The 13,874-nt window shown below is 40.5% G+C and overlaps 1 protein-coding gene across 12 annotated transcripts in view; it reads right to left on the bottom strand.

The window, feature by feature from the left end:
- The window catches only part of CTDSPL2 (CTD small phosphatase like 2), a 103,616-nt gene that overhangs the window by 26,315 nt on the left and 63,427 nt on the right, over window positions 1–13,874 (bottom strand). For all 12 annotated transcript variants that reach the window (XM_070054117.1, XM_051822431.2, XM_070054114.1 and 9 more), the window contains 3 exons: window positions 5,799–6,014; window positions 1,089–1,167; window positions 81–192 (listed from right to left, as the gene is read on the bottom strand). In XM_070054117.1, the coding sequence (XP_069910218.1) occupies window positions 81–192; window positions 1,089–1,167; window positions 5,799–6,014 (407 nt within the window). The remainder of the gene's footprint in view (window positions 1–80; window positions 193–1,088; window positions 1,168–5,798; window positions 6,015–13,874) is intronic.

Below are 13,874 nucleotides of genomic sequence, written 5' to 3'. Positions count from 1 at the left end.
TTTTAGGTATTGAAGACTATTATTCTAAACATGATTTGAATTCCTTTATTCTCTACACCTCTACAGATTAATATACTTACCAGGTCTAAAACTAGGGAGAATTCTGGTGTGCTTCTTGTTTTCAATGGAAGAGCAGGTTTCCTATTAAGCTGTTCTTCTGTCAGTGGTGGAACATGTTTGATGAAATAATAACTGTAAATTACATTTTAAGAAAATGTCAACATTTTTACTTTAAAAAATACCTAAATTCATCCATTTAAAAATCTTTAATAAAGCACACTTTACCCTAAGCTTTTAAAACACATAAATAAAAGTGAAAATATAAATCAGCATTCCTGCTACTTGTTAAAAAGAGTATCTATGGGTAAAATGCTCTTTACAATACAATGCTCCTCACAACAGGATTATGTCCAATTAATTCACTGCTAAGCTGAAAACATCTTTAATCGAAAATGCATTCAATTTACCTAACTTAATCAAACACCATAGCAACGTAGTATGCTATAGAGTATCAGTTGTTTATTCTCATGATCACATGGTTCACTGGCAATAGTGGCTCACTGTGCTTGCCTAACATTGTTAAGAAAGTATTGTACTTAGGACTGGTCTTATGGCAGAGTGAGTTAGTTAAACCATGGCCTGAAATGCCAGAATCCGTATGAGCACCAGTTCAGGTCTTGGCTGCTACACTTTCAATCTAGTTCCTTGTTAATGTGAATGGGAACACAGTGGAAGACAGCCCAAGTCCTTGGGCCACTGCTACCTACATGGGAGACCCAGATGAAGTTCCAGGCTCCTGACTTCAGTCTGGCCCAGATTTGGTCATTGTGGCCATTTGAGGAGTGAATCAGCTGATGGAAAGTCTCATCTCTCCCTCTAACTCTGCCTTTCAAATAAATAAATCTTTAAAATAAATAATACCAAACTCAAAGCACAATTTCTAGTGAATGTGTATCTCTTATATATCTATCATAAAGTTGAAAAATCTTAAGATGAACCGATATAAATCAGGGACTGGACTACATATCATTTAGCCATATATTTTCTTTCATTATGCTCCAAAAAGTAAACAAAGAAAATAAACTCACGGGTCAAATACTTCCCAGTCTTCTTCATAGGTGGCCTCTGCATGAGCTGATGAATAACCACTCTCTGGAGTTACTGGTGCTATTTAATAAAGTGAAAGACAAAATGTTATTTTTACTGACTTCATGTTACCTATGAAGTATACATAAAATCTCCTTGAAGTCCTGTGTATTCTAGGTTAAAGATAGAAATAATTTGTATATAGTATTTCATGGCATATTTGTTAACATTCAGATCTAACTCTAGATCCAAAGGGAAAATAATACCATTACAAACAAAATGGCAAACTACATCATGGCTGGTAGAATTAAGATCCCTTTCAGCTCAAATTTATCACTATTACTAGAAAAATACACTCCACAAAAATTCAGTTCTAATTAGATGGTGTTTACATGTCATAATCATTAAAATTCAGTGGTGCTCTTATAGCAGTAATACTTTACAAAGTACCTCACATGCTGACAATAGATGCAAATGTAGTTTTTAAACCTGAGATCCTTGAACAATCATTCAGTCCATGAAGATATGAAAAATTATTGTATGAACATTTTTCCAGGCATCTCAAGGCAATCTAATGACCTTAAAAAGTTTAGAAATACTGCTTTATATGCTGTTTATAAGACCCATTATTTTACTCCTAACTTACAAACAACTTAAAAATAATCAAGAAGCAGTTCTATCTTCTATGCCACATAGTTCATTCTCTGAGCTAAGAATGAGCTTTAAGAATTATGTTGCAAATATTCTAAGACAATATTTACAGCATATTGTATCAGAGGGCAAACACAGAAGAGATAGAAGTTTAAGGTGGTACCCAATAAAAATAGCTGTAATCTTCCTACAGAAAGTGAATGTTGGTGGATTAATAGTCTATAGAAAAAAAATTTTTTAAATAGTCTTTTAGGACAAAACCTAACCTTTATTGCAATTATCATGTATTAACACCTTCTGAGACAATCAAGAGGTGGATATGTTTAATGAAAGTTACTAGATGTAAAGCAGAATTTTTGTTTATCTGTGACAACTTTATGCCTGCAGTGGTTCATTAGAACAACGGAATAATGGGAACTATATCTTCCAACCACTTTACTGTTCCAAATTCCTATCAACCTCAGAGAAAATAAAGAATATTTGAATGTCTACAAGCTACATTTCTCAAGTATCATCTCATTTGAATTTCAAAATACTCTATCATTACTATTTTAAAGCTTAATAAACTAGTTTCAAACTTCCAGCAAGAGTTAAAAGAAGTTTTCCAGTCATACAGCTAAGTAAATGGTGGAACCAGCCTCTTACCTTCTTTTTCTCTTTGGCTAGGCTAAAAGTAAGGAAAAGTAGGACTTTTGTTCCTCCTATTTTAAGTTAGGTATAAATGTCCTCTCTATCAATCTTCTCATGACCAACCCAGAGGTAACTGCAAAATGCCACCATGTCATTTTGCTCATTTATTTATAATAGCACTCACCACTCACTCTGCAAAGTAATTTTTCTGTACACTTCAGTCTTCAATTAAATCATGAATACTTTAGTATAAAAGAGCATATCTTATTCATCTCTATCAACAATTCCCATAACAAAAAAATAGGTGCTCATAAATGATAAGGGAATAAATTAATCAGACAACTGTAGTAAATCTTAATTTTCACCTCTAGAAACCACTAAGGTTATAAAAATTCCTTTTAATTATCACAGTTGTCAAAAAAAATAAATACAAGACTCATACAGCAGATAAAAATACAGAATGAACATAAGACCAGGTGCTATGGACTTTAGTCTGTATTTCAGCCTTATAATACTGGGCAAAGTAATCAGAAACAATGATAGGTCAAAGGTAGGCTAATTTGAAAAAAACACTTAAGAAATAATGAACAATCTGTTGATAATCCTGTTGATCTGCTTGTTAGATTCAACATTATTCTTTAGTTTGGAATTTAGTTTGGAATTATGTTAAATTTTTACCTGAAGGATTTCAAGTCATTTTTCCCTTATTTTTCTGCTTTATTCTTCATATTAGAATTATTGGGTTATACAATGTTTCATTACTATATCCATATTTAACTGTTTTCTGATGTTTTTATAATTTATTTTTCAATTTCCTCGTTACGAGAGAACTACATTATTCTACTTTCTTATACCACACTACAAGAGGGTATCTCAAAAAGTTGATGGAAAAGGGAATTAAAAGATAAGTGGTCCACGCTGCAGCTCACGTGGCTACTCTTCCTCCTGCGGCACCGGCACCCCGGGTTATAGTCCCGGTTGGGGTGCCGAATTCTGTCCCGGTTGCTCCCTGCACCCGCATGGGAGACCAGGAGGAAGCACCTGGCTCCTGGCTTCAGATCGGCGCAGTGCACCAACCGTAGCGGCCATTTGGGAGGTGAACCAACAGAAGGAAGACCTTTCTGTCTGTCTCTCTCTGTCTAACTCTGCCTGTCAAAAAAAAAAAAAAAAAAAAAGATAAGTTTAGGGCAGACATTTAGTCTAGCAATTGAGACACTGGTTGATGGTAGGCATTTGGCACAGCAGTTAAGACACTGCTTAGGACATCCACATCCTTTATCAGAGTATGTGGATTTGAGTCCCAGCTCCACTTCCAATTCAAGCCTCCTGTTAATGTGCAACCTAGGAGACAGCAGGTGATGGCTCAAGTACTTGGGTCTATGTCACCCACATGATATTGTATTCCAGGATGTGACCTAGCCCCAGCTGTTGTGGTAATTTAGGGGAGTGAACCAGCAGAAAGAAGATCTCTGTCTCTCTATGCCTTTCAAATAAATTTTAAAATTATTTTTCAAAAAATGTAGGATCTTAAAAAAAAGGATGCTGCTTGGGACAACGAAATTTCACATGGTGTGAGTTCTGTTTCCAGTTCTAGCTCCTGACTCCGGGTTTCTATCAGTGCAGGCCCTAGGAAGCAGTAGTGATGGCTCAAGTAATTAGGGTTCCTGCCTCTGACAATGGGAGATCTGGACGGAGTCCCTGGCTGCAGGTTTCACCCCAGTCCAGTCCTAGCCACTGTGGACAATTAGGGATTGAACCACCAGGTGGTAGCACTCACTTTCTTTCACTATCTCGCAAATAAATACATTTTTAAAAACATTTACTTATTTATATTTAATCTGCTTGAAGGGCAGGAGGTGGGGAGGAAATAAAAAGGGAAAGGGGGAAGAAGGGGAGGGGGAGGTGGAAGTGGGGGAGAGAGAGAAAGAGGGAGAGAGAGAGGGAGAGACAAAGAAAATTGATCTCCATTATCCATCAGCTGTTTCATTCCTTAGATGCCTGTAACACCCAGGGCTGGGCCAGGCCGAAGTCAGGAGCCAAGTACTCCATCTAGGTCTCCTATGTTGGTGGCAGGGGACTGAGCACTTGAGCCATAATCTGCTGCTTCCCAGGATCTATTAGCAGGAAGCTGGATCAGAAATGGAATACTGAAGCCTCGAACCAGCACTTAAATACAGGATACAAGTAAACCAAGTGGTGGCTTTTAAACCCCTGTGCCAAAACATTACCCCAATAGTTTTTTTAGTGCAAAAAAAATATTTAATTGCATGAAATTTTTTCATAATTTGCATTCTCCATGTACTGGCTAAAAATGCCTCATATTGCTTAACTGATATGTACTTACAGGTTCTCTCAAATATTTGATATCAAAAGTAATAAAACATAAATCTAAGATAAAATTTATCTCAGAGAAGATGGTTATCCTGTTTTATTTCTGTGTCTAAGAATTGTAGAAAATTTTTGAAATGCTAGTAATGCTTTCCTCCAGCAGTTCCTTCCTTGAAGTTACAGCTATGTTACTTGTATTATTCTTGACCATGTTGTTAATAAACAAAAAAGGAATTATAGAACACTTATATTATATGTTTAACTACCACAGCCCTCAAAGGCAATTAATTCTGATCTCATGTGTTTCCACATTTCAATGACAATTGCTCAGGAAAACAATTACAGTATACCTTTTTAAGAATCCAGAGTTAAGCTGCCAAGTTGGGATATAGGGAAAGACCCAAGAACAGAAGCCTCTTGTGGAGACTTGGAGGAATCATTTATGAACAAAAACAAATCTGAAGGTATTGAGACTACTTCTAGGTAGGAACCTCAGACCTAAGAGTCTTAGACTGGTACAAGTGTAAGTATGGTCATAAATGAGTATATAATATTTTGCTAGTTTTTTTTTTTTTTTTAAGATTTTATTTCTTTATTTGAGACGTAGAGTTACAAACAGGGTGAATCAAAGAGGAAAAAAAAGTCTTCCATCTGCTGGTTCATTCCCCAAATGGCTAGAGCTCCGATCAGAAGCCAGAAGCTTCTTCAGGGTCTCCCATGTGGGTGCAGGGACCCAAGCTCTTAGGCCATCCTCCACTGCTTTCCCAGGCCACAGCAGAGAGCTGGATTGGAAGAGAAGCAACGGGGACACAAACTGGCATCCATATCGGATGTCAGCGCCTCAGGCAGAGGCTTAGCCCACTACACCACAGCACTGGCCCCACTAGCTGTTTTCAACTTTTCCTGACAGTAAGATTGGTGGAAATAATTAAAATGTGAAATGAGTAACACTTAAGGAAATTTGGGGGGACTAAGTATGTTACTAATTTTAAACTTCAAGAAAGATAAATTTACACATTTAATCTACTCATTTAAGGATAAATGTAACACTATATTTTTATAAACTACTCATGAAGATGCATAAGAAAAGGAATTTTCTTCACCTGTAAGGGGTGGAATATCACGATGAACAGTTTCTTCTGCTTCTTCTAAACCATTATTTATCGACGGCCTCACTTGAACTGCTTGATTTGAATAAGTTGCTCCATTAGTTGATGTAGTAGTACTGGTAGTGATCTCATCCACCTGTTCCATGTCAAGTTGTTTTACTATCTCTTCCGCTTCCACAGCCTGTCCTGGAGAATCTGATCCTGATGTTCCTGAAATCATGATTCAGTGTATTCACTATCATTTTGCAACTCAGATATTTAGAAAAGTCAAAATCAGTATCACTGTATGATTTAAATAGACTGAACATTTATACAGAACAAAGCTGTGGGGAGCAATTCGGACTAGACTAAGTTACTGGAATTAAGACTTATTCTATGCATCTGCTCTCCCACAATATGGCGCTGGGAGAGGAGAAAACAGCTTCTGCACAGCTGCCTCCAGTTCAACCAATAAACTGTAGGACTTGCTCCTGATTGGAGGAGAGCAGCGTACTCGGCGTGTGGGCAGCCGAGTTGGGATTGGCAGAGGAGGACTATAAAGGAGGAGAGAGACGGCATGCACCGGGAACATCTAAGGGGAACATCTGAGGGAACACCTGTGCAGCCCCCGAGAGAGCCGGCCGGCGGTGTGCCACTCCCCTGCGGAAGTGGGGAAAGTGGCCAGGGGGAACCGCCCTTCCACGGAGGTGGAAGGGACAGTAGCCAACCCGGGAAGAACCAGCAGCCAACCCGGGGAGGGCCGAGCAGACGAAAGAACAGCGCAGGGTCCTGTGTCGTTCCTCCACGAAGAGGGGGAGCGACACAAAGCTGAGGATACCAATATTTAGTGAGTTTTTCTAGACATTTCAATGAGGAATAAAGACCATGACATTCTAAAATACTATCTGTGAACAAAATTAAGCATTCAAACAGCTTGGAAACACCAATTTACAGTCAAACAACAATTTAGAACTTCTTTTCATTAAAGCAAGTATCATTTATTAAGTGCATACTATGTACTAAGCATTTTATAAATGTTCATTATCCCCAAATAGCACCCAATCCTTAAAACTCAAACACTAAGCATTTAGTCACTGGGGGAGATAATAATTTTCAACCACAGGTGGTTATTTCTTACTGGAATACTCCAAATGTCATTTTAAGTAACAAACGTAACAAAATCAACCTCCAATAATCTCATCTTCCTTACAAAATAGTCCTTCTCCCTTACTGCTTTAATCTCTTCTGATCTTTTCCTGATACCCTCCCCTCAACATTCTTTATTCTCCCATACTGAATCAGAACTCATTTATTACTACCACTGTTATCAGATCATCACTGGTTTTCCACAAATGTGCAAAAAGTGTCTGTTCTTTTAAGACTGATGTCACGTCACTACTTAATTCTTCACTGATCCTTGCTGTCATCTAACACCTACTGCCAGGATCTTCTCAAAGAGAAGTTTAACACCCAAGCTACTAGTTAACCACTTATTTATAAGAGTATTTGGTCTAGTTATTACACGTAAGGCCAGTGATTAATCTTCAAAATTTTTGGCCTCTTCAGCTCCAACTATTTTCACTCAGACTGCTCTTTACTAGTTACCACCATGACCATAATCCTGACATTAACCCTAGGAAACTGTTCATCTCTTACCACAACGTCTTGACCTTCCAGTTATCTATGATAACCCCCATTATTACTTGATCTGCAAGCCTGATAAAGGGCAGTCTCTTTTATTCCAAACACATCCCTCAATACCTTCTTCCCCACCCTCCTCAACTAGTTAGGTTTCATGGTTTTTTCCTCTCAAACCAGCAGCTCCAGAATGCTTGCTTCTTTGTCCTTCCACTGTTACCCATCAAGAAATCACTCTCAGCCAACTTAACCTACAGGCTTCTCAGATCCTAATCCCAAAGCTACTGAAGGAAACAATAAGCTTATAAAGACTGTTCATACTCCAAACAAAATCTTCTAATCTTAACCAAAGTAGGATACTGGGTGCTTTTGTATGTGTTTCTTAACTTCTTAGGTCCCAGGGCAACCCTTCCAACCCTTCACCATTTTCATCAGGTCCCTGCCACCAGAAGTATCTCAGTAAACACCATCTTCTCTTGCAAAGAACGAACAGTAACAAACATCTATTGCTATACATGCCTTTATGGTATCTTTCTGCATCTGATGTCTCTTCTATTTCAACTTAACCTTCTGATCCCATCTCTGTCAAGTCTCCATAAATTTGACCCATTGGATATTCTCTTCCTTCTATTTTCAGTCTCTTACTACTACACCTTTCCCTGAGAACTAAAAACATGTTTGCTCCTTGCAAACACAAAACTAGCTCTTAAAACCTTTCCAGTTTCTTTCACACTGAAGCTCTTCTACCTGTAATTTACACTCCTGCCTCCTTTCTTATTCTCCAGCCTGCTCTCCCAACTCAGTGATATTAGACTTTCAAATCTAAATGCTCCTTTGAAACCATGATCTTCTAATTTTCAGATTCAGTTGTATCTTTTCCTTCTTTTTCTTTTTTTTTTTTTTTAAGATTTATTTGTAAGGCAGAGTTATATAGAGTCTTCCATCCACTGGTTTACACCCAAAATGGCCACATGACCAGGGCTGGATCAGGCCAAAGCCAGCAGCTTCTTCATTCCCGTGGGTGGAAGGAGTGCAAGGACTTAGGCCATCCTCCACTGCTTTCCCAGGCACATGAAGAGGGAGCTGGGTCAGAAGTGGAGCAGCAGGGGCTGGCGCTGTGTTACAGCAGGCCGGCAGCACCGGCATCCCATATGGGCGCTGGTTCTAGTCCCAGTTGCTCCACTTCTGATCCAGTTCACTGCTGTGGCCTGGGAGAGCAGCAAAGGATGGCCAAAGTGCTTGGGCCACTGCACCCCTGTGGGAGACCCAGAAGAAGCTTCTGGTTCCTGGCTTAGAATCAGCTCAGTTCTGGCTTTCAAATAAAAAAAAAATCTTAAAAAAAAAAAAAAAAAAAAAGAAGAAGAAGAAGAAGAAGAAGTAGAGCAGCTGGGACTACAGCTGGCAGCTTAACCTGCTATGCCACAACACTGGCCTCCAGTTGTATCTTTTCTATGCTCACTTCCTTTTCTTCTTCCTTTATAACTATCTAACCCTAGGTTGTTTTTTTGTTTTTTTTTTTAAGATTTTATTTAATTATTTCAGAGACAGAGAGAAAAGTCTTCCATCCGTCGGTTCACTCCCCAATGGCCACAACGGCCAGAGTAGAGGCGATCTGAAGCCAGGAGCCTCTTCTGGGTCTCCAACATGGACGGCAGGAGCCCAAACTTCCACTTCTTTCCCAGGCCATAGCAGAGAGGTGGATCAGAAGTGGAATAGCCAGGACATGAACCAATCCCAAATATGGGATGCCAGCACCAGACTTAGCCTACTGTGCCAACTCACTGGCCCCTAACCCTGGGTTTTTGATAGTCTCTCTTCTTTTGGTTTCTCCTAACTTTCCCTCTATCTTCCTTTGTTGGCACCATTTAATATTTCAATTCCTTAAATGTTTTTCTCATGGATCTTGGTTATAGTCTGCTAAGCCAAACAAATAATTTACTCATGTGGTTTTAATTAACCTATAAGCAAGTATGGCTTAAACCCAGAATTCTGAAATACAGACTGCAATGACAAATTGCTACTAGACATTTTTATTTGGTTGTTTGTTATCTCAAAATCAGCAAAGCCAAATTAAACTCAATTGTCTAGTCGCCTGGAATTTTCCTCTCCTTGAATGTTATACCCTTGCGTTATCCTACATTCTTTAACCTCTAACAGGTGCTCCAAAATGTGTCCATTTATATATCCCCTGATCCTTTCTTTCTCTTCTAATATTACAATTAATTTCTCATCAGGTCTCAAAGGACTTCTACTATTTTTCTTCCTACCTCTAACCTCTTTAGAATCCAGCCTATCCATTTTATACCAAAAAAGATCTTTAAAAAACATAAATCTGATAGCATTATTCACCAGTTTAAAACTTTTCAATTATCTCTCAGCAACTAAGGATAAAGTTCACATATGACTTTATTAGCTCTATAATCTGATTTTTTCATAACTCTACCTACCCCTTCTGAAATCCAAACTACAGTTTCTCAAATATACTACACTATTTCCTGCTTTGGGATCTTTGCTCATACTGTTCTTCCCACCTGGAATGCCCATTACCACTTTTCAAGACTAAACTTTACTATCAAGTCTTCTGTAAACCACTAACCCCAACCACTAGAAAACTAGGATCACTCCATTCTTTGAATACCCTACTTTCCATACCTCTACAAATGTATCTATATCATGTATTATACTTATTTATTTACATACATCTCTCCAATAAAAAGTAAGTTCCTTGAAGGTACGAATCATGTGTTTGATACTGGAGATGCTTCATAAACATTTGTTGAATGAACTACAATCTTCAAAACTACTTTAACATTTAAGCTTAATTATCCCATTTCATGGATTAATTTTAAGAATTAAAAGAACTGGTCTAGGGGCCAACACTGTGGCTTAGAGGGTAAAGTTTCCACCTGATGTATCAGCACCTCATTTGGACATCAGTTCGAGTCCCGGCTGCTCCACTTTCGATCCAGCTCTCTGCTACGGCCTGGGAAAGCAGAAGAAGATGGCCCAAGTCCCTGGATCCCTGCATAGTTTGGGAGACCCAGAAGCTCCTGGCTCCTGGCTTTGGATTGGCCCAGCTCTGGCTATTGTAGATGAAAGACCTCTCTCTCTCTCTCTCTCTCTCTCTCTCTCTCTCTGTAACTGTCTTTCAAATAAATAAATGAATAAATCTTAAAAAAAAAAAAAATAGAGAACTGTACTAAGGTAATGTGCTTAAAAAGTAGAGGAGCTGAAAATTCACCATTTTTTTTAAGATGTTATTTATTTACCTGAGAGGCAAAGTTACAGAGAGAGAGAGAGAGGAAGAAACAGAAAGAGATGTCCTCCATCTACTGGTTCACTCCTGAGATGGCCACAATAGCCTGAGCTGGGCCGATCTGAAGCCAGGAGCCAGGAGCTTCCTTTGGGTCTCCCATGTGGGTGCAGGGGCCCAAGCATTTGGGCCATCTTCTATTGTTTCAAAGGCTACAGCAGAGAACTGGATGGGAAGTGGAGCAGTTGAGACTTGACATGGGATGCCAATGCCACAAGTGGATACTTAACCCACTACATCACAACACCGGCCCCAAAATTTTACTTTTTATTTATTTTTTATTTATTTATTTATTTTTTTGACAGTCAGAGTGGACAGTGAGAGAGAGAGACAGAGAGAAAGGTCTTCCTTTGCCGTTGGTTCACCCTCCAATGGCCGCCGCGGCCGGCGCGCTGCGGCCGGCGCACCGCGCTGATCCGATGGCAGGAGCCAGAAGCCAGGTGCTTTTCCTGGTCTCCCATGGGGTGCAGGGCCCAAGCACTTGGGCCATCCTCCACTGCACTCCCTGGCCACAGCAGAGAGCTGGCCTGGAAGAGGGGCAACCGGGACAGAATCCGGCGCCCCGACCGGGACTAGAACCCGGTGTGCCGGCGCTGCTAGGCGGAGGATTAGCCTAGTGAGCCGCGGCGCCGGCCAAAATTTTACTTTTTAAAAAGTATTTACTCAGCCGGCGCCGTGGCTCACTAGGCTAATCCTCCGCCTTGCGGCGCCGGCACACCGGGTTCTAGTCCCGGGCGGGATGCCGGATTCTGTCCCGGTTACCCCTCTTCCAGGCCAGCTCTCTGCTGTGGCCCGGGAGTGCAGTGGAAGATGGCCCAAGTACTTGGGCCCTGCACCCCATAGGAGACCAGGATAAGTACCTGGCTCCTGCCATCGGATCAGCGCGGTGCGCCGGCCACAGCGCGCCGGCCGCGGTGGCCATTGGAGGGTGAACCAATGGCAAAAGGAAGACCTTTCTCTCTGTCTCTCTCACTGTCCACTCTGTCAAAAAAAAAAAAAAAAAAAAAAAGTATTTACTCATCTATGTATTTATCTAGCAGAGCAACACAAAAGAGATAACTTCTAACACATCCCAAATGACCACAACAGATAAGCCTGAACCAGGCCAAAGATGGGAGCCAGGAACTCCATCCTGCTCTCTCATGTGGGTAGCAGGGACACAGTTCATCTGCTACTTTCCCAGGAAGCTTCCAGCAGGAAGCTGGTTTGGAAGCAAAGTAGCTAGAACTCAAAACAGGCACTCAGACACAGGATGCTAGCAACACAAGAGGCAGCCTAACCTGCTGAGCCACAACACAGACCCCAAGAAGCAGCGTTTTAAATAAGTTCATCTAACTCCATAGCCTACCCTTTTTCTACTATTTCAGTATTTCTTTTTTTAAAAAAAGATTTTATTTATTTATTTGAAAGTCAGAGTTCCACAGAGAGAGAAGAGACAGAGAGAGAGAAGTCTTCTGTCCGATGGTTCACTCCCCAGATGGTCGCAAACGGCCAGAGCCGCGCCGATCTGAAGCCAGGAGCCACGAGTTTTTTCCAGGTCTCCCACACGGGTGCAGGGGCCCAAGGACTTTGGCCATCCTTTACTGCTTTCCCAGGCCATAGCAGAGAGCTGGGTTGGAAGTGGAGCAGCCAGGACTAGAACCAGCACCCATGTGGGATGCCGGCGCCTCAGGCCAGGGCGTTAACCCACTGCGTCACAGCACCGGTCCCTATATCAGTATTTCTAAAACACTAGCAAATACTTCTCCAAGATGTTAACACATAAGCCACAGTAAAGGATTCTAGGGTCAGATATATCTTCGCAATACTAGGTTTACAAAGCTAAACAGAGTCTTTATTTCTCTTATAGAACTTTTTAGTCCTTTAATGGGTTAATATGCATTATTCTATCAGGACATCTTGATTTTACATTATATCATCCAACCCTTCAAAAACTGCACTATTAAGACAAGTGTTTAGCTGTTATGATACCAGTTAAGACACAGCACCTGACATCATAGTACTTGAGCTTGATTCCCAACTCCAGCTCCTGACCAGCTTCCTGCGAATACAAACCCTGGGAGCGAGAAGGTAACAGTTCAAGTAAGTGGGTCCTTGCTACCATGTGAGAGACCAGAACTCAGTCCCTAACACCCAGCTGCTGGCTGTAAACCCAATGTGGCTCTAGTCAATGTAGGTAGGCATTTAGAAGTGAATAAATGGGAACACTCTCTTGTCTCACTGCCTCTCAAATAAATAACTTTTTTAAAAATTGTGCAGTCTTCTACAAACATTCAGATTACAATTTAAATAATCAGGCAACAACTATTAAATGATTATCTTCCATATGCCCAAAACTATACCAAATACCATGGTAGATGCCACAAAGTAGACATGATCTCTTGCCCTGAGCTAATCTGAACTAAATGATAATGGAAAGATGGGACATCAGTTAAGTCACCAAAAATACACAAAGAGAATTTAAAAAAAAAATTTTTAAGGGCAGTGGGCGTTTGGCCAAGCACTTGAGCCACCAGTTCCAGTGCCGACACACCATACCAGAGTACCTGGGCTCAAGTCCTAGCTCTGCTCCCAACTGCAGATTCCTGCTAATGCATACACTGAGAAGCAGAAGGTGATAGCTTCAGTAATTAGGTTCCTGCGACGCAAGAAGACCTGGATAGAGTTCTAAATTCTGGCATCAGCCTGGCCCAGCCTAGCTATTGTGGATATTTGGGAACTGAACCAATGGATGGGAGCTCTACCTCTCAAATAAATGAAATAAACATACAAATTTTAAAACAGATGAAGTGGGGGAAAACATTTGGAAGAGTGGTTAAGAAACCACTTGAGACACCAGCCCTTATATTAGAATACGTGGGTTCCAGTCTCAGCTCTGCTTCAGATTTTAGCTTCTTGCTATATGCATCCTGGAAGGCAGCAGATGATAGCTCAAGTACCTGGGTTCCTGTCCACCCAGGTGGGGTAAGAAATGAGTTCTCAGCTCCTGGCTTCAGCCTACACATTTTGAGGGTGAACCAGCAAATGGGAATCTATTTATTTCTCCCTATTTTTCAAATTAAGTAAAACAATGAAATTTAAAAGTTCAAATATACATGCATATGGAGGGAAAGAAATCAATACTGCCTCTTCTTTTCTAA

The sequence above is a fragment of the Oryctolagus cuniculus genome, chromosome 12, assembly GCF_964237555.1.
Source record: "Oryctolagus cuniculus chromosome 12, mOryCun1.1, whole genome shotgun sequence".
NCBI lineage: Eukaryota > Metazoa > Chordata > Mammalia > Lagomorpha > Leporidae > Oryctolagus > Oryctolagus cuniculus.
The sequence above is the reverse complement of the archived record's forward strand: the minus strand, read 5'-3'. Positions and strand labels throughout refer to the sequence as shown.